We start from the raw sequence: 18852 nt of genomic DNA, 5'->3' as shown, positions 1-18852 counted from the left end.
ATACTTTTGGGTATTGCAAATAACACAAAAGACATTAGCATAATTTTGTTTAGGATTTAAAGTTACTTTTCTTTATTATAACTGTCATCCACTTTAAGCATCTACCCCTCCCTCCGTCTCCCAAATCCTGTATACTACCCCATTATTTCCATCAGTTTTGTATTGTGTTTTTGTTTGACTTTTACTATTAGATAACTACATCTTACCCTGTAATGAGATGAACAGCCAATAAATTTAATAATAAATAAAATAACATTAAAATTGTTTATTACTTCATAGAGTAATTTTTAAAGTAATAATTTAAAGTAATAGTTTCTCTTTGCTACAGATTCTTAACTTTATACAGAATGTGTGCTTTCATTTTAAGCAAATCAGATCAGCAAATTAGGCAGCATTCAAATATGTCTCTGAACCAATGGTCCAAACTCAAATGCTCATGAGAGCCCCTGAGGACTAGTTTCTTAACACAAGAGCCTGAAACTGAAGTCTCTAACAAATCAAACATTAAGAAATGGTTGAATATTATGAATAATACCATGGGTATGCCGTTAAACATACATTTATTTATTTATTACAAAATTCTGCAAATCAGAGTGGTTTTTACCATTTCAGCTTGACCACCTATCTGGCAGCATTTTTTCTAAAGCAGAACATCAATATTTGTTTTGGTTGTTGCTGAATAAATATAAATCCTTAAATCTAATAATTTGAAACTTGGCAGGATTTGTCTGCTCAGAAGAGGCAACTGTGTCTGAACAGTATTTTCACTTCTGCCAAGTAATAAAAATTATTTTGGCAGTTCTCTTGTTAAAAAAAAATCATGTTTTGTCTTCAATTTTTTGAAAATTTAGCTCAAATTCAGATTATATTTAATAAAAGCCATGCTGAAAACGATGTATTATTTGACACAGAAAAAAGCAATTGGCATTTGATGCTTAATGGGGAAATATTGAATCTGGCTTAAGATTTGAGCATAAGTCTCATCTAATTGATCATGGATCCATTGATGGGTGGGAAGTGGCCAGAAACTGGGGCAGAAACTGAGATCCTTCTATCTGAGATACACAGCAGGTAGATCACTTAAGTAGGCGGAACAGTTGGCCAAAGCTGTGCTGAGACCACTCTACCCCCAAAACTGATACAGCTTCTCACCAGTGAGCATGAAAAAGCTTAGAAGAGACTGCACAGTTTCTGCCCAGGACCGCAGTCAGTATAGCCTGGCTGGCGGAGGGCATACCGGGAGCACATCCCCACTAGGGCAGGGACAATATTCCTCTCTTCTTTTCAGTGAGGCACATACTCTCCTCCTAGCCAAGATCATTGGAGTTTCCTGAGCTACACCACTATCTATCTTTGCTCCTTCTCTCCTCTGCCTCCATTCCCAAAGCAGCCATTCTGTTGCGCCCTGGCTAATGACCGCAGAGAACAAGCAGGTCCTGTGCAATGTTGGCCTCACTTTCTTGCCTTCTGCTCCCCCAACTCTTCGTTGAGGTAGATGGAGGGAAGTTGCCAAATGAGAGTTTAAAGGAAGCTTGAAAGTGGGGATATCTGTTCCTCCTGCTATTGCTGTGCTACAGTGCCTCATTAGCCCTAGGAAGCTGACTGGCCCCTATCCAAGAAGTGACAACAATTCAGGACAGGACTAAAGGCCAACCACCCTTTAGCCTTCTTTATCTGGCTGGAGTGACAAATATTTTCTTCTTAGAGAAGATCTATAACTGCTACCTTATTTCTCTGTGTCAGCGAAGCTCAAGTTGCACCTACTTCAAAGACTCCTGCTCTATACAGTGGTTTAGTGTTGTGAGAATGGATCTTTGTGAGTCTAACATTTGCATGGTTTACTCTGCCTGCTTTTTCTAGAAAATTTAGCTTCTGTTTCTGTTAACTGCAACTGAGCCTGTCATCTGAAACCTGTGGAAGTCATTTTTCATAAAGTCATTCCTTCTTCTGGGTGACAGTTACTTATTCCTTCCACATTTTGTATAACATTTTGCTTATCCTGCAAGGGAATAATGTGATGGGTATGTACTATTTATTTAAGATTTGGGAAGGATTACATTTTTGTAAGCATAAAATATGTGAAGTGGAAGAAATCCCATAGATTGTTTTAGTATAATCCCTTGCTCCATGCAGAAATCCATTAATTCATGCCTCACAGGTAGCCTTCCAGACTTCATGTAGAGCTTGGGAATCGATAAACACTGTTCAAATGCTCAGCTGCTCTTACCATCAAGAACTTTCATAGTTTAGCAATTTAGATGGCTAAATTGACTGCTTTGATAAAAGAAAAAAACCTAATTTTGTTTCTACTTGGAAACCACTTCTGGACTTTGTACTTGAGGTGGGGAAAAAATGAAATTTTGAGATTTAGTTTTACCGTTCAGTATTAAATTAAATTAAATTAAAACAAAGAAATTCCTTTAAAAAAAAGAAATTCCTTTAAAAAAAAAAAGAAATTCAGTATGAATTTCCTTTAGTTTTCATCCTTTGTCGTGCCCTCACTTTCAATAGTGAAAGCTCCTGCTTGCATATGACAGCCTTTTAAATGTTGCACAACCTTGTGGCCAGCAAGTGAGACTGGATTTCCCAGAATAAGTACTTGAACACTTGAGTGAGGGGACTACTTCACCACTCAATATCTGTGGATATCCTTCCATGGTAGTCCAGCTGGCTGGGAATTTCAGAGGTGAATTGGAAGTTCCAGAAACAAATGTTAATTTTGGAGGAGTTTTCACTTAAGTGTTTTTCACTGATGTTATCAGCTTACCTTCAACTCTATCCAGCTTTTTGTGCAGCCACAAACTTTCAGTCCAGTAATATTTTTTCCAGAAACAAGTTATTGTCACAATTTCAAAAATCTCTTCCACCTTCAGATTTGGGGAAGAGTGTGCTGCATTTGCAGTTTTAGAGCATCTGTTGTTTTTCTCCAGTTTCAAATTAATTGACATTAAAAAAAAAATCTGTTGAAATGTCTGTTGGAAACCTGCTGAATAGTTCTAGGCAAATCATCAAGAGGTTATTTACTCCTTCAAAATGTAAAAATATTTCATTTCAAATTCTTTTGCTAGATTCAAGAAGTTTGAGAAAAAGCTTCTTAACAGATTTACTAAATAGGAGTTAAAATAACTATTGTTTCTTTTTCATTCTTTAGGCTTTTTAGATAATTAGATTTTAAGTTTGCCTAAATTAATTGCAATGCAGTAGAAATAATACAAAGCTGGATTTCTCTTATATTACATATGACAACATATTATAAAAATATATTGAATGTCTTTTAAAAGTCAGTTTATGCCATCCTCGGTGTATCCATTCACAAGGCAGAGAATGAGAAGTAAATTGAAATATAATCGAGATTATTCTAGTAAGAGGCTAAAAGGGAAAAAAAATAAATGGAGCACCCAATAATACAATTAAAAACAGTGGATTTTCAATTAGAACATGAAATACAAATTATTGTATTATTAATTAGGATAACATTTTAAATTTATAGATACAGTATTGCAAATTATCTGACATAATTTGTATAGTTTGTAAATAGATCGGAATTTTCTCTGTTATTTATATGTAAATTTTCATATAGAAGTGATGTTGAAAACTGATTGCTACAAAAATTATTAATACAGCATATTCATGGGAAGCAATTCACTTCTAATTTTTAACAAATATGTTGTACATCGATGTTTTATGGGTTTCTGTGTTTCTGTTGTACCACATGAAATTCTTTCTTTCTTTCTTTCTTTCTTTCTTTCTTTCTTTCTTTCTTTCTTTCTTTTTTCTTTCATATACATATACATACACATACATACATACATACATACATACATACATACATACATACATATATGTACCCTAGGTGGTGCTGTATCCAAGGGAGCCTCACAGTGTCCCAATAGATATATGTAGTAAGATAGTGGATTAACACTGGGCAGAAAGGTAAAGAGGAAAAAAAGGAGAAAACATAAAGATAAAATAATGTTAGTTTAGTTTGTTTCATGCACTTTTTTGGAAACAGTGTAGTTAGAGATAAAGAGGAATGAAGAGAAAAATTATCAAATACTTCTGTTTTATATAATTTTGGGGAAAAGTTATACATGATTAAAAATGCTACATGGGAAAGTAAACTGAAACTTTCTAATACCGATGAGCATCAGAGTTACAGTATAAAGGTAAAGGTTTCTCTTGCACATAAATGCTAGTCGTTCCCGACTTTAGGGGCCGGTGCTCATCTCTGTTTCAAAGCTGAAGAGCCAGCGCTATCCAAAGACGTTTCTGTGGTCATGTGGCTGGCATGAGTAAATGCCAAAGACGCATGGAAAGCTGTTACCTTCCCACCAAAGGTGGTCCCTATTTTTCTACTTGCATTTTTTACGTGTTTTCGAATTGCTAGGTTGGCAGAAGCTGGGACAAGTAATGGGAGCTCACCTTATTACGCGGCACTAGGGATTTGAACTGCTGAACTGCTAACCTTTTGTTCGACAAGCTCAGAGTCTTAGCCACTGAGCCACCGCGTCCCATAGTTACACTATAGTACCTAAAAAATAAACAACGGTTAAGTAGGAAGGTATCTAAAGTAAACATTATCATTTAGATAGTCCTTTAGCTTTGTAAAGGTCTGAAACATTTCAGTCCCAAAGATACACTTGACAGATTTTCCTTTTTAATCACCTACCTTGCATTTGACCACAAAATGGCTGATGTGGGGCTCCCTTTGCTTTTTTTTTCCTCTCTGTGTTTTTATTCCCAGAATAAGAGACCACAGGAATGGATCTGAAATGTCCTGAATAGAGTAGCTACCCATTAATTTAGATTTTTTTGGAGGGGAGAAGCCAACCAATTGCCAATAATTAAATTGCCCTGTTTTTAGTAAAAGAGAAGAACTTTCTTTTCCCAGTAAAATATATTTCCTTCCTTCCTTCCTTCCTTCCTTCCTTCCTTCCTTCCTTCCTTCCATCCATCCATCCATCCATCCATCCTCCATCCCTCCCTCCCTCCCCTCCCATATTCTTTTATATGTATTCACAGACACATTGGCATTTAGATTTGCCACTCTCAGATTACAGTACTAGTTTTAGACTGTTCATACACAGCACATAGACAGAGTTCTTTCTAATAACACTATAAAATAGGTGATTATGAATTATATTGACACAGTGGGTCCACTGCAAATGTCCATTAATCTGGGTAGTGCATTTTATTAACCCTTCAAATATATGGAGTTTTAAATATATGGTGAATTTCCTTTATATCACTGCTAAATACATTTATTGGGGGAAATGGAACCTAATTTGCAACTTTTGTAGAAAACAAACATACAATGGAATAGAAGAAGGCTCTTGAATAATTACATTAGATATAATTGATGCATGTTAAACAAAATAAAGGAAGTGTTACAGAACATGTGTTTATTGCAGTATTTTTATTTATTTACTTAATTTATACTGATACTTAATTTCAGTATCAGATGGAATATATTGGATCAGTCCTGCAGAAGCAAGGCCCTTGCAGTGGGTATAAATATGTGTATACAGAGATTAATCCCACATTGATACTTTTGCTTAAACATCTCTGCACAAATAGTTGGCAAGGCTGTTTCTTTTCTGTTCCATACTGAAGCTTCATGTACTCCTTCCATCATTAAACATTGCATTACCTATTTGCAAAGGAAGTGGCAAATCTCCTTAAGTTAGGTGGAGGTATACACATACATATCCCAGTTATATCCTGCTTTTCTATTCAGAGGGCACTAATTTTCCACCCAAAATTTGCTAAATATGACATTTATCCTCTCCCTCTACATTTGACATTCCTCACCCCCTCTGACTTAGGAATTAGGGATTCCGAAAGCTGTATGGAGCAAGAAAAATTTGATTTCATCCATTCATGCAACATTGCATTGCACTCAGTAGGGTCACTACCATCTTACATATCAGATAAATTAGGCAAGAAATCTCACCATTTAAAAATTCTGTGAAATTTCATATCACAACATAGAAATCCACTCGCATAAGACTTTTTCCTGATCATCTACCATATACCACCCTTTATGCATCCAAATTCTGATCTAGAAGAGACCAGGGTACTCTAAAGCAGATCTTCAGCATCTGCAAAGCAAGCGGAAATTTCAGAAAGGTCCTGCACTCCTAGTTCAATTCTAGGTAATATTTTATCTTTGTAAAACTTAATTGTATAGAGCAGTGATGACTAACCTTTTCTGGACCGAGTGCTCAAAGCGCGCGCACACGCGTGCCTGAACCCCCAAAATTCAATGCATGTAGGGCCCCCACGCATGTGCCCACCCCCACACATGTGCACGTGGGCCTCGGCATGTGCTTTGCCCCCCATGTATGTACATGTGGCCCCTCACATGCGGCCTGTCCTCACGTAGGGCCTCACGCCCTGCACATGCACGACAGAGACCCGAAGACTAGCTGGCCGGCAGGAGACACGCACATGTGTGGCAGAGCTGAACTGGGGTGACGGCTTGCATGCCCACAGATAGGGCGCTGCGTGCCATCTCTGGCACATGTGCAATAGGTTTGCCATTACGGGTATAGAGACACTATTCAATAAAAACATTAAAATAAAACATTAAAACCAAAACACATCTATATTTCAGGCTTTACTTGAACCATGGAAGACATTTTTAGATTTAACAAATGGTGAGCAAGCGTGATGGATAACATTATCTACATGTTTTTCTCCTTAGGTGTATTAAGTTGGTTTTATTATGTGACAATGCCAATGCCAGCATCCACCTTTGCTATTGCTGTTGGATGTTGGGCAGAAGTTAAAAGAAAAAGTTATGAAACTGATGTTTTGAAGAATGATGAGTTGTCTTCAAAAGGGGATGTCAGGTTGGTGATTACAGCTAAAAAATATGTACTTTACAGAACATTCAATTTTTTTCTATTATAAAAGAAATGAGTCATCGTAGTCAAGGAACAATAGTGGAACATGTTTAATCAAAGAAAATGTAGAGGAGAAACAGTCCACTGAAAGAGGATTGGCAAGGGTGTGTTGCTTTTACAGAAAGAAAGAGTTCTTTGAAAAAGAGCATGGCTTTTTATGTGATTTACTTCAGCTCCATAGTGTGCAAGTTGAACACCTAAACTCTATAGAGCTTATAGTTTTTTTCCAGTTACAATGTAGTTACTTTTAAATAATTCAAACCATGTTAGTTTCTAACACTGAGGTTAACAAGTACATGATTGCAGTGGTCACTACAAAGGCTTTAAAACCAAAGACAAATGGATTGCTTAATAGGTGAATTTTAATTGAGGCCTAATAAAATAATGCATCCCTTTTTATTTCTTCTTTTAAATTCCAAATTGCTTATTATTTTGCACAGTAAAAACTGTCCTCTATTTTACAGCCTTGCTTGATGCTGGTATGTCTTGTGAAGCTTATTGCTATTCCTGTATCATATTTTTGTCATCCGTCTTTCACGTTTTTAGCAGTCTGTCTCATTAAATCCCATTCTTGTTTCCATCTTTTCACTCTTGGTTTGAAAAATTAGATTTCTAACCTTTGTTCCTATATCTGTAGAATGATAATACCACCTAAAAGCATGTTGCAGATCTGATATAACCACTGCTTCTGGATTATTAGTTTCATATCAAAAGTTTATTCAATTTTCCATAAGAATTTGGAAAAAAAATTGTTGTTAACATGCTGTGACTGTACATCTTTCTGGATTGGAAACATAATTCAGGGTATCTGCATATCAATAATTTATTGACCTATATTCTGCAGATGATAAACAAAAGTATACCTGTAAAAGAAAGCATAACTGCAGTTTTTATGGCCATTTTTAAAATCAGGAAATGTGTTAAGGGATTGAATAGTTAATTAACTATGCCAAATCAAAAGCATTGTGGTACTATTCCATTTTCACCTCCAAATATATTTCCCTTGTTGTTTTTTTTAAATGACAAAACATGATAGGGTTATAAATGGAAGAAAGCATTTACTTCCTGTAAAATTCTATGAACAGGACAGGATGACTGCATGATAGAATCTCATTGTTAGGTTTTATCCAGTAGCAGTAAAAATTACTTAGGCAAGCTTACAAGAACTTCACCAAAGTAATATTTATTTCAAAAATGTTAGTGGCCATACGCGAAAAATTTCAGTAACTGCTATGATTCAACAAGCCATGTATATAGAAACAATGTTCAACCCTTCTTGTGTTTTATACCTTTCTTTTCTGTGCGCTGGCTTGCCTCAATCTGTCCTTTGTTTTTATAATTATCAGATTTGTTATCATGATGGTTTTCACTGTCTGTGGAAGAACTAACTTTCACATTCTTCTAGAAAAACTTTAAAGATAAAAATTTCTTTCAACAGCATCATTAGGTCATTAAAATTATTTCACTGCCTAAATTTGCAGAAGTGACAGGCAAGTGATGGCGAGACAAAAGATAACAATATTTGAAATCCTTGCAGAGCTACTAGCAATAATTTTGAGCCACTTACTCAACTGCATTTTTCATGCGTTGATGAGATTCTGAGATTATATGTATAGCAGATAAAGAAAAAGATTATCAAAGGAAAGAAATTGTTCTCTGATCCAGATGTTTCCCTGTTAACATTGTATGAACAAATAACGCAAGCGTCTTTGCTACTTTTTGCTGAATTTTCTTCAAATGTTCATAACTTCTTCTTTTTTTAAAAAAATCAACATTCAATGACTTCTTTTTTGTCTCCGCCAGGTTATTAGAAAAGGCTTGCGGTCATACACCATATCCTTGTCGCTTCCAAGATCCTATCACCTCTGCTCAGGTTATTATTCCTCATCGCATCTTTGCTCCTCTGTGCCTTAAGGACTCCTGCAAAAAGGTTTTACTCCACCTGCTTCCTCAGTGCCTCTCTGCGGCATATGATCTGCTGGGTACACATCCCTTTTCCCGGCTTGATGTTTTGATAGTTCCATTGAACTTTTCCAGTCTTGGAATGGCAAGGTATAGATATTTTTCCCATTTTCTGTGTGGTTTAATTTGTCTACCAGTGGTTTATTAAGCCCCGGTATCATCATTTATAATTGGCTGGACACTATAAAGAATGATACTAGGATGACTGTGGTGGATCTGAAGACAGCGGTGTGAGACAGAGGGGCATGGAGAGTGCCGATCAATAGAGTGGCTGACTGAATGCCTGACGATGATTATGGTTTATAGAATAAGCTGTAATCAGATGCAGAATGTGCTATGTTGTAAAAAAATGATGACAAACCACAGTGACGGGATTCATACTGAGCCATAAGCAAAGAAACCACATTATGTCTTAGCAGAATGTATGAACCCACTCCGTATGTATGTAAATACAGTCTCTGTTTTTGCCAGGAAGAAGAGCATCGTTAAAATCCTTTCTGCATTTTTCAAAGCTACTTTGAAAAGTAAAGTTACTTTGCAGTGGTGGCTACAGATGGCAGGAAGCTATAAAATAAAATAATTGTTCCTGAGTTGGGCACCCTATAAATCTAAATTATAAATAAAGAATTTATTCTGCAGATGTATGACAGAATAGAAAAGGTAAACACTACCTGCTTTCTTGTCACACCATCTCACAGACATACAAACTCTACATGTTTGTATCTGACACTGGGAAACGAACTTTGGGACATGGAATTAGGTGTTTTCTCAAATACATACAGTCTCTGATGGATGGGAAGAGTTGAAATGGGCTAAGGAGCTTGTAGAGTGTAAACCTGGCTGGAGCTGGTTGAGAGGAGAAGGAGAAAAATGGCTGACAAAGATGAAATTAGGCAGTATTGGACTGCTAAAGGGAAGCATGTTCCAGATCAAGAGGAGAATGACACAGTGAAAGATCTGATGAATCAAAGATACAGAAAAGATTAGGTTTGAACTAAATGTACAAGTTGCCAGCTAAGTTTTAATTAAACCCTTGATTACTTCTTTCATAATTTAATCATAGCGGCACACATATAAGTGCAGTTTAGGATAATCTAACCTGTTATATTAGCAGCTGCAAACATTTGAAAGCAGAGAGACAGTTAATATCTGAATGCAGTGGTGGGTTTCAAATTTTTTTACTACCGGTTCTGTGGGTGTGGTTTGATGGGTATGGCATGACTTGGTGGACGTGGCTTGGTGGGCATGGCAGGGGAAGGATACTGTAAAATCTCCATTCTCTCCCCACTCCAGGGGAAGGTTACTGCAGAATCCCCATTTCCTCCTGATCATCAGGGACTCGGGAGGCAGAGAATAGATGGGGGCAGGGCCAGTCAGAATTTTTACTACCAGTTGTCCAAACTACTCAAAATTTCTGCTACCGGTTCTCCAGAACTGGTCAGAACCTGCTGAAAACTACCTCTGTCTGAGTGGTAGAACAATTAGGGTTTAAAGCAATTTATTACATTGCTTTAAATGGAGAAACCAAAAAAAGATCAAATCTTTAGATCAAATCTAAAGAAAAGCAGTATACACATGAATGCTGTTTTAAAACACCTAAATATTTGGGAGTTCTTGGAATTTAAATTCTTCATTTCTTATTTAAAAGGGGGAAAATGAATAAAAAAGCATAGTACCATAAGGATGTAATTAGGTACATGTACATTTTGACAGTAATGTTAAAAAAGTGTAATAAGTATAGTGACGTAAGGACCTTTCTGTTAGATCCTATACATTATTTTCTCTTTACTATAACTATAGATGTTTTCCAGAGCTTCTTATTACTTTATGTATTATCTTGATACAGGAAGAGTACTGTGCTGCGTGTGCATTTAATCAACTACTTGATCCGCAGTTGTATAAATATAACATAATACAGTAGGCAAGAACAAAAGAGCTGCTGTTCTGAAAATGTTCTTTGCATTTGTCTGCTACTAAAGGAAATAACTATACGTTTTCAGTCATTATGTTTAAATTTGCAATTTCTCTCTTTCCCTTTCTCTTATTTTTTGCATATAACATAGGTCTATGTACTTGGCCAAGTCTGTCCTCATTAGTGTGGAAGCTACATTTTTAATGTACAGCACCAAAGGACTTTTTCTTTCTTTCTTTTTTTTTTGAAGGTAACCCCATATTTCAAAGTAGGAAGAAATAGGGGGTTCTTGTGCAGAAAAGCTTAATTATAAGTTTGAGATCTGTGTTTTCCAGCAACTGCCAATGCAGATTCAGCATTATTTTATTTTAAGACTTGCCAATGCATTTTTGAAGGAAAAAAAAATTGTCTTGAAATAATTGTCATATGCTTTGTGTAGGTTGTTACTTGATGTGTTTAATTTGCTGTGGATTATATATAGAAAAGTAATTTTAATGGAAGTTGCTTCTGGATTTTCAACAGAATCTGAAGGAGGTGTTGTATTCTGGTAATGCTCAGAGTAATGCGGCACTTTTGTAGTGATTTGTACAGTCCTTACAACATCACTGAAAAATGTGACTTAGGACCCATTTTTCGTTCAACCATTGCCGCGTCCCCATGTTCGTATGAACATAATTCAGACCCTTGGCAACTGACTCATATTTATGACAGTTGCAGTGTCCTGGGATCAGTGGTGGGTTCCTCCCAGTTCGGCTCGGTTCTCCCGAACTGGTAGCGGTGACGATATGATGTCACCGAACCGGTTCTGCCCCGCCGCCCCCACGCCCCCCCACCCCCCACATTATTCTTACCTTTTATTTGGTCCCACCCCCAATCTATTGCTGCCTCCTGAGTCCCAGCTGATGGCTAGAGGAAAAAAAAACTGTTTAAACTCTTGCCGCGGGCTTCAAACGGCCACCCTACAGCTGATCATTGTTAAAAGAAAACAAATAAGTAGACCAGTGCCTGCAAAAATACATGAGTAGATCAGTGCCTGCAAAAATAAATGGGTAGACCAGTGCCTGCAAAAAATAAATGGGTAGATCGATACAGCTCTGCAAACAGTTAAAAGCCTGGTAGACCAGTACCTCTGCTAAATCCTAAATAATTGTCACATGACCATCAAGCCACACCCACAAAATAAGCCACGCCCACAGAACCAGTAGTAAAAAAAATTAGAACCCACCCCTGCCTGGGATCATGTGATCATCTTTTGCAACCTTCTGACAAGTAAAGTCAACAGGTAAACCAGATTAACTTAACAAACAGATAACTAATTTAACAACTGTTGTGATTCACTTAACAGCTGTGGCAAGAAAGGTCGTAAAATGGAGCAAAACTCACTTAACAGATGTCTAGCTTCGCAACATAAATTTTGGGCTCAGTTGTGGTCATAAGTTGTGGACTACTTGTAGTTATTTTCTACTAAATGTTGTACTTTAGCTCAGTGCTGTGCTTCCTTGTGTGTGTGTGTGTGTGTGTGTGTGTGTGTGTGTTATTCAACATTTGGAAGTTTTGGAAACTTCTCATGTGTCATCCTTATCAATAAAGGATCATATTCTTCTAAATGTAATTGGACCTTGCCCCTAAATTAAGTAGACAAAACAAACAACTCCACAGACGAAAATGGGAGTTGGTATGGGTAAGAATGTGGAGATGTACTGTACATAGAGAAACAAATGTGAATGAATATATAGCAAGAAGAAAACAGAGGGGGCGGGGGAGGGAGGACAGAGAAATTGAGAAAAACATCTTAAATCTTCAGGATAAGCTTTGAAGGTACCCATGTTTTTTAACAAGGAAGTATAATACTGCCCCTTCTGTTGTTTTCACTGATTGTGATAGTATTTATAGTATATGTATCTTAAATAGGTTTAACTCTGCATATTCTACACTCTGTGTACAGATCAATTTAAAATTGGCATTTTGTCAACCATTAAGCACTATCTATTATATACTTGATAGGCTCATTTCTTCCAAACGCAGGCCATTTAGTCTAAAATTGGCCTAATTTATTTTGCCTTCAGGAAAAACAGCTTATGGCTTGTATTTATAGAGTTAAATCCAATGTTGAATTAGCTGAATTTAATTCATGCTGTTCTATTTTCTCCTTTCATACTTCTTCTTATAGCAGAAGAGTTAATTGCATATTCATATGTTCCTCATAGTCCCATTGTATACATATAAAAATAAACTCTAGTGAATTTAACTGAGAAGTGCAATTTATTCCCAGCAGGTTTGCATAGGATTGCAACTTTCAACTATAAGATTAATACCGTTTCAGATTTTTTTTATTTGTTTATATGACTAGCAATGAATTGTTCTGGATCTTGAACAAATGACTAGCAATGAATTGTTCTGTAACTTGAACTTTTTGATGAGTGATTACTATGTCTTATGTACCTTTCTCTAAAATATTTCTAAATATGTCATTTGTGAGTAAAAAGAGATCAAGGCTTTTCTGTACATGTGAGTCACAAAGAAAACAATATTTATTGCTCTTTTTCATTTATTTCATCAACTTATTCTACTCTTCTACTTCTTCTAAATAAGTTTTGAATAAGAAAGACACATGCGAATTTCCATTCTAGACTTTTTGTAGTTAGGAGCCCTTTTTAAAAATTTTCTGCTTTGCAAATAAAAATTGTGAGTTCCACACATGATAGCATTTCGAATGATATAAATATATAGTACCCAAGTAAAATCTTGATTAACGTTTACATGTCAGATACTATTATTTTATCATGATCATTATAATCTGTCATTATCATTTTACACAGGCTGCGGCCCAGTATTGGGCCGCGGAAGCACAGGCAAACGTGTGTGTATGCAGTTCCACTTGCCTGACTAGGTGGCTCAGTGGCTAAGACACTGAGTTTGTTGATCAGAAAGGTCGGCAATTCGGCGGTTCGAATCCATAGTACAGGTCTCCTGCGTGAGCAGGGGGATTGGACTAGATGACCTCCAAGGTTCCTTCCAACTCTGTTACTGTTAAATAGAGCTGCCCATCGTTCATGCAGAACTATCTCCTCCCCCCCCCCGCCAGTCCGCAAATCTGGAAAGGTTGGGGAACACTGTTTTAAAAGATTGTATGCACATTGCATTTGCCTCAAGGAGGTTAAGGTCAGGCAGGAACATTGATTTAGCAATGGTTGGAGATATGGTGGGAGGCAATGGTTGGGCCACTCTTGAGGAATACAGACCCAGTACTTGGTGCTAATGCTATTTTGCAGCATTGTTGCACCCAGCCCTGATTGTTGGACCATCAGAGGGCCAGGATTTTGGCTACTTCTCCTGAATGCCAGAGGTCAGTTTATAATGAGGGCTTCCTTAAACATGATTCATTAATGGTTGAGAGGGCTGATCTGGTGTGCTTTACTGAAACCTGGCTGAAGGGGATGCTCTCATAAATGTGAGGAGCACATGCTAGGTCCCTTCCATTAAGAAATTTCAACTAAGAAGACGCAGGAAGACCTTTCTTCTTTTTGGGGTGTTTATATATTGTGTACAAACACGACAATTTCTTCATGATACTTCTTCATAATAAAAAAATTTCTACCTCTTAGTAAATCTGCATTATTTTGATAATGGTTCTCAACTCAGTTCTCAACAGAGGATTAAAACAGTGCTTGGAACACATCAAGCAGATGAGATTTCCTTACATGTTGAACCACTTAGTTCATAAACATGTAACAGATGTGTATTGAGCAGAGCTCTGTTACAGCATTTATCAGTAAAACTGAGACTCATAGGAATGAACTCAATCTTTGCAGTGGTTCTCTAACTGGATTTAAAACTGTTGTCCAAATATTTCTAGAATGTCATCTTTAAAAAAAAACATTGCAACTGAGATAAAGTATATAGATTGAAATTTTAGTAGTAGATAATGGACAAAGCAGATTATGTTTTTCTATGTACATCAAAACTTCCCATAATTTTCTCATGCCCTAACCCACTTTGAATGGAGAGCATCCATTTAGTGACAGATGCCAACTCAGAAATCCTATGGAATCAACTTTATGCTTTATGAAATCTCTGAAATCCATCAACTAGGGTGGAGAATATACCAACATGCATATTAAATGCTGAGTAGGATACTTAAAACATTTGTAATCAGTGCCAAGACTATACTCATAAGTCCTTTCACACAAATATCTACTCCTTATTTTTCCTCCTCAATTATTTTGTTTCAACATATTTTGGAAATAGAGTAGGATAAGTTTTATTGTTATCCTACTGTTAAATAACTGTAAATTAGCTGATTTATTGAAAAAGACTATCCAGTCACCAATTGATAATCCTAATTTACTTTCTGCCAATTAATGAAGAATTTGAATATGAGAATAAAACAAAAAACCCCAGAAGAAAAAGGAAGGAAGGGAGGAAGGAAGGAAGATGTGTTTGTGTGTGCCTGTGTGTCTAGGTAATCATCAGGGAGTGATTTCAATTCTAGAGACACTTTACCCTATATTTATATCTTACATATCTTATATATTTTAACCTAGAAAAACTACTTTAGTCACAAGAGAAGATGTAACATTTATTTCTTGGAACAATTTAAAAACATTCAGACAAAACCTGGTTTTAGAGACTGGCTAAAAATAGTAAAGACTTTTAATGTTCTTGTTACAAATTTTTGTTCTATTTTTATTCTTTTTAAAACTTGTTTTTAAAATTGCAAAAGGAATTTATAGCCTTCAGATTGTTTTATTGATATGTCTATACCCTCTGAAAGTTTTTTTATGGTGTCAGAATAACCCTGGAGTTAAATGTATTAACACTTGATTATGAATTAATACATCAGCCTGAGATGATATTTTTCAGTCATCCTGCAGCTCTTGACATTTGTTTAGTAGATTTCAAAGTTTTTATGAACCAGTAGTTTATCCTTTAATTCTTGAAGTAGCTTCTCAGTTATGAGTATCCCTGGATAATGGGGAGTTCTCCAGATGTTGTTAAATTAATCTATAATTTTCAGCATTTTTTACCATGGTTTATACTAAGTAGGAAAGCTGGGATGAAGTTCAGCAAGATCTGGATTGCTGAACAAACAACTGCATTCCAGAAGACAATAAAAATGAACAGAAATTATAATTGTAAGCAGATCCACTTTTGTTTTCATGAGTCAAAATAACGGTAATCTTCTACAGACAATCACTTCTGTTGTAACTATATAACGTGAATATTGTATCTTTACAGGATCCAGATCAGTCCTGTGATACTCTGAATGTCTTGCCTCAAGAAACATATCTAGGGGCAATCATATGAGAATGTTCTCACTGACATCTGTGCAAACAACCACATGAGAGCAGGTATACCCTTTCTGGTGTGTAATCTAGAGAACATCTGGTTAGGTTCTCTACTCCATTATTACATCCTGCTCTCCATGGGGAATATTGCAGTGTTCCTGGTTGTACTATAATCAGCTAGGTGTTTCAGAAACATTGGTATCCTGCTGCTCCTTTAGATGTGACACAACGTAAACACAAGAATGTTGAGTATCTACTCAGCTGGAAAACATAAGAGGACAACAGGCTGAAATCATTTGAGGAGAGGCCTTGTATTTTTCCCCAAGTCTTCTATATAGATTTTTGCAGGATATCTTTACTATTATTTGAGAATTTGATACATACTGCTTATGATTGTAGTATTTGTTTAATATTAATCATTTCAATATAGCAATTATTAGAAAATGTTAAGTACCGTATCCTTTGTTTCAGTTGTATACTGTACCTTTCAGTCTGTTTGGGAAAGCCGTAACAGGTTCACGCACTGAATGCAAAATACAGAATGTTGTTATTACAGAGATTTGAACTCTTGCACTTGCTTTTCTTCTTCTGTGAATTGTGTTGCTTTTCAGCTTATTTCACTTGACACTTCTCATTGTGACAGGGTAAAATCTGTCCCAGCACAGGTAGAATAGCTGGAAATGTTTTGGCGATTATAAAGAAGAAAATCAGGATATTGGGAAAATTTGAAAAATCTCTACCCTGTAAGATGTATTGGACTATAACTCTCAGAAACCCAGTTAGCATAACAGTGGTTATGTTGGTAAGGGTTGATGAGTGTTGTAGTTTACCATGATAGAATGCTTCTGTGAGTAACAATACTTCACAGAATGTTTTCAGTATTATCTTACAGTAGCAAATAATTACTTTGAATTAATATTGATCTTACTGTAATGCTTTTAAAACTGCATTATTAGAGCAAATAACTTCCCCCCCTCAACTCTGCAAGTTAATTGTATAAACATTTGATGGGAAATCTTGTAACATCGGTATAAGGAAGTACATCATAGAAGTTTAAAATTGGTTAAATGCTTGTTTTGATACTCTGGTGTGAAGTTGCTATCCTGTCTAGTGACTGGTTTGCGATTATGTGGTGTTGTTCTTCAACAGCAAAAGTTAATAGCTAAACAACTTGATTTTATAACAGTGTTGGTGTTTTAGTATTTGGCATGCTGCTCTTACCTCTGTTAAGGTAAATTTCTGCACAGTGTCTCATTTAAAATATTTTGGGAATACAACTCTTTATTGCTAGCCTGCATGGCTAATAGATGGAAAATCTTTTTGTTATCGTTTCAACCTACAATATTTTGGGGAAGGTTGGAATAATCCAGTAAAAATGCCATCCTTTGCTGAAATAGCTATAATTTGCTATTTCATGTTTAATGTACGCTAGCTTTTTGTATTATGTGTGTGGTCTTCCAGATGTGTTAAAATCAGCTTCCTTTCTTCTTAGCAGCATGACTATGATAAATGATAATCAGAGTTGCAAACAACATCTGGAGGGCCACACAATTTTCATCCCAATGTAGACAGTTTAAATTTCTCAATGGCCTATTGCAGGTGTACCCAACGTTAGTAATTTTAACACCTGTTGATTTCAACTCCCAGAATTCCCCAGCCACCTGGGCTGGCTAGGGAATTCTGGGAGTTAAGTCCACAGGTCTTAAAATTGCCATTCTGATTGGACACTCCTGGCCTACTATATGATGTTTCAGTTGCCCTTGTCTTACTTTAGATTTATGATTGTGTAGTACAACATCTTATGTTAGGACCCAGTATTCTCCATTGTGGGTGGAGACAGCAGCCAGGATGGGTGTGGTCATCTGTTAGGCCGATAGACTGAGCCCATCAAATTTGCTAAGTCCCGCCCTTGTTACCGGGCAAACCCAGCTTTTGGCTCAGTCTGTCAGCCTAGACAGGCGTGTGGGACTGATCCTCTTGATCTTTTCTACCTTTCCTGGCTGCTTCTCGCCTATCTGACATAAAAAATTTTTCCTTTGCTCTCTTGGTTTGACTCGGATCGTGACTAGGACTTCTTTGGATTTCGATTGCAACACTTCAGTAAGCAGGGAAGTAGGTCGTTTCTCCCATTCCCCAGTAGCTGGCTTTGCCGGTTGCTTAGGGGGGGGGAGGGAATTCCCTTTCCTTTTGGTTTGATTAGAGGAATCCCTTGAGCCTTTGTGGAGTGTCCGCGCTCCCTTTATACCCCCGTCTGACCGTTTCGGGTCCCCAGAGTATTTTTAGCCATCTGTGGAGCTTCGCGCCCCCTTCTGAATCTCCCGGCGGCCATTTTGGATTTCAAAGTGCCCCGTTTTTTTCTGTTTGCCGTTTGCATTGGATTACAGCGTTGTTGTGGGCTGGTGGAGTTTAACGCTCCCAACGGCATCGAGGGAAGCAGCTAGCTCTTCCCTTCGACCACCAACTCCCTTAATAACTGAGCGTGCCTTGGGGCGCCATTTCGCTGCGCTAAACAGCTGGTGGGGCCATCGGCTTTGGCGCCATTCCTCCTGAGTCGCTTGTGCGGCGGAGGTTTTTTCAGGCGCGAAAATTCAATCAGGCATTCATCGAAGCTGTGCTCCGTTCAGTAACAGCGCCCTTATCATCAATTTAGATTATTGGCCTAGCCCTTTGTTGTGGTGATTTGTCTGGTGGAGCTTCGCGCCCCCCCCACCTCCCCTCCTGGGTGGACAGTTATTGCCTGCTGAACGTGCACTCTGAAGTGGGGCTTCGCGCCCCCCCTCCC

The 18852-nt window shown here is 37.1% G+C and overlaps 1 protein-coding gene across 6 annotated transcripts in view; it reads left to right on the top strand.

Annotated features, from left to right (window-relative positions):
• Positions 1 to 18852, top strand: part of AOPEP (aminopeptidase O (putative)) — a 201905-nt gene that overhangs the window by 18021 nt on the left and 165032 nt on the right. For all 6 annotated transcript variants that reach the window (XR_015732731.1, XM_034410091.3, XM_087888250.1 and 3 more), the window contains exons 4-5: positions 6707 to 6854; positions 8712 to 8960. Coding sequence is in view for 5 of the 6 variants with exons in the window: in XM_034410091.3 (XP_034265982.2) it covers positions 6707 to 6854; positions 8712 to 8960 (397 nt within the window). In the remaining variant the exon portion in view is untranslated. The remainder of the gene's footprint in view (positions 1 to 6706; positions 6855 to 8711; positions 8961 to 18852) is intronic.

Source organism: Pantherophis guttatus, chromosome 2 (genome assembly GCF_059756535.1).
Source record: "Pantherophis guttatus breed Tessera chromosome 2, ASM5975653v1, whole genome shotgun sequence".
In the NCBI taxonomy this organism is placed as follows: domain Eukaryota; kingdom Metazoa; phylum Chordata; class Lepidosauria; order Squamata; family Colubridae; genus Pantherophis; species Pantherophis guttatus.
The sequence above is the reverse complement of the archived record's forward strand: the minus strand, read 5'-3'. Positions and strand labels throughout refer to the sequence as shown.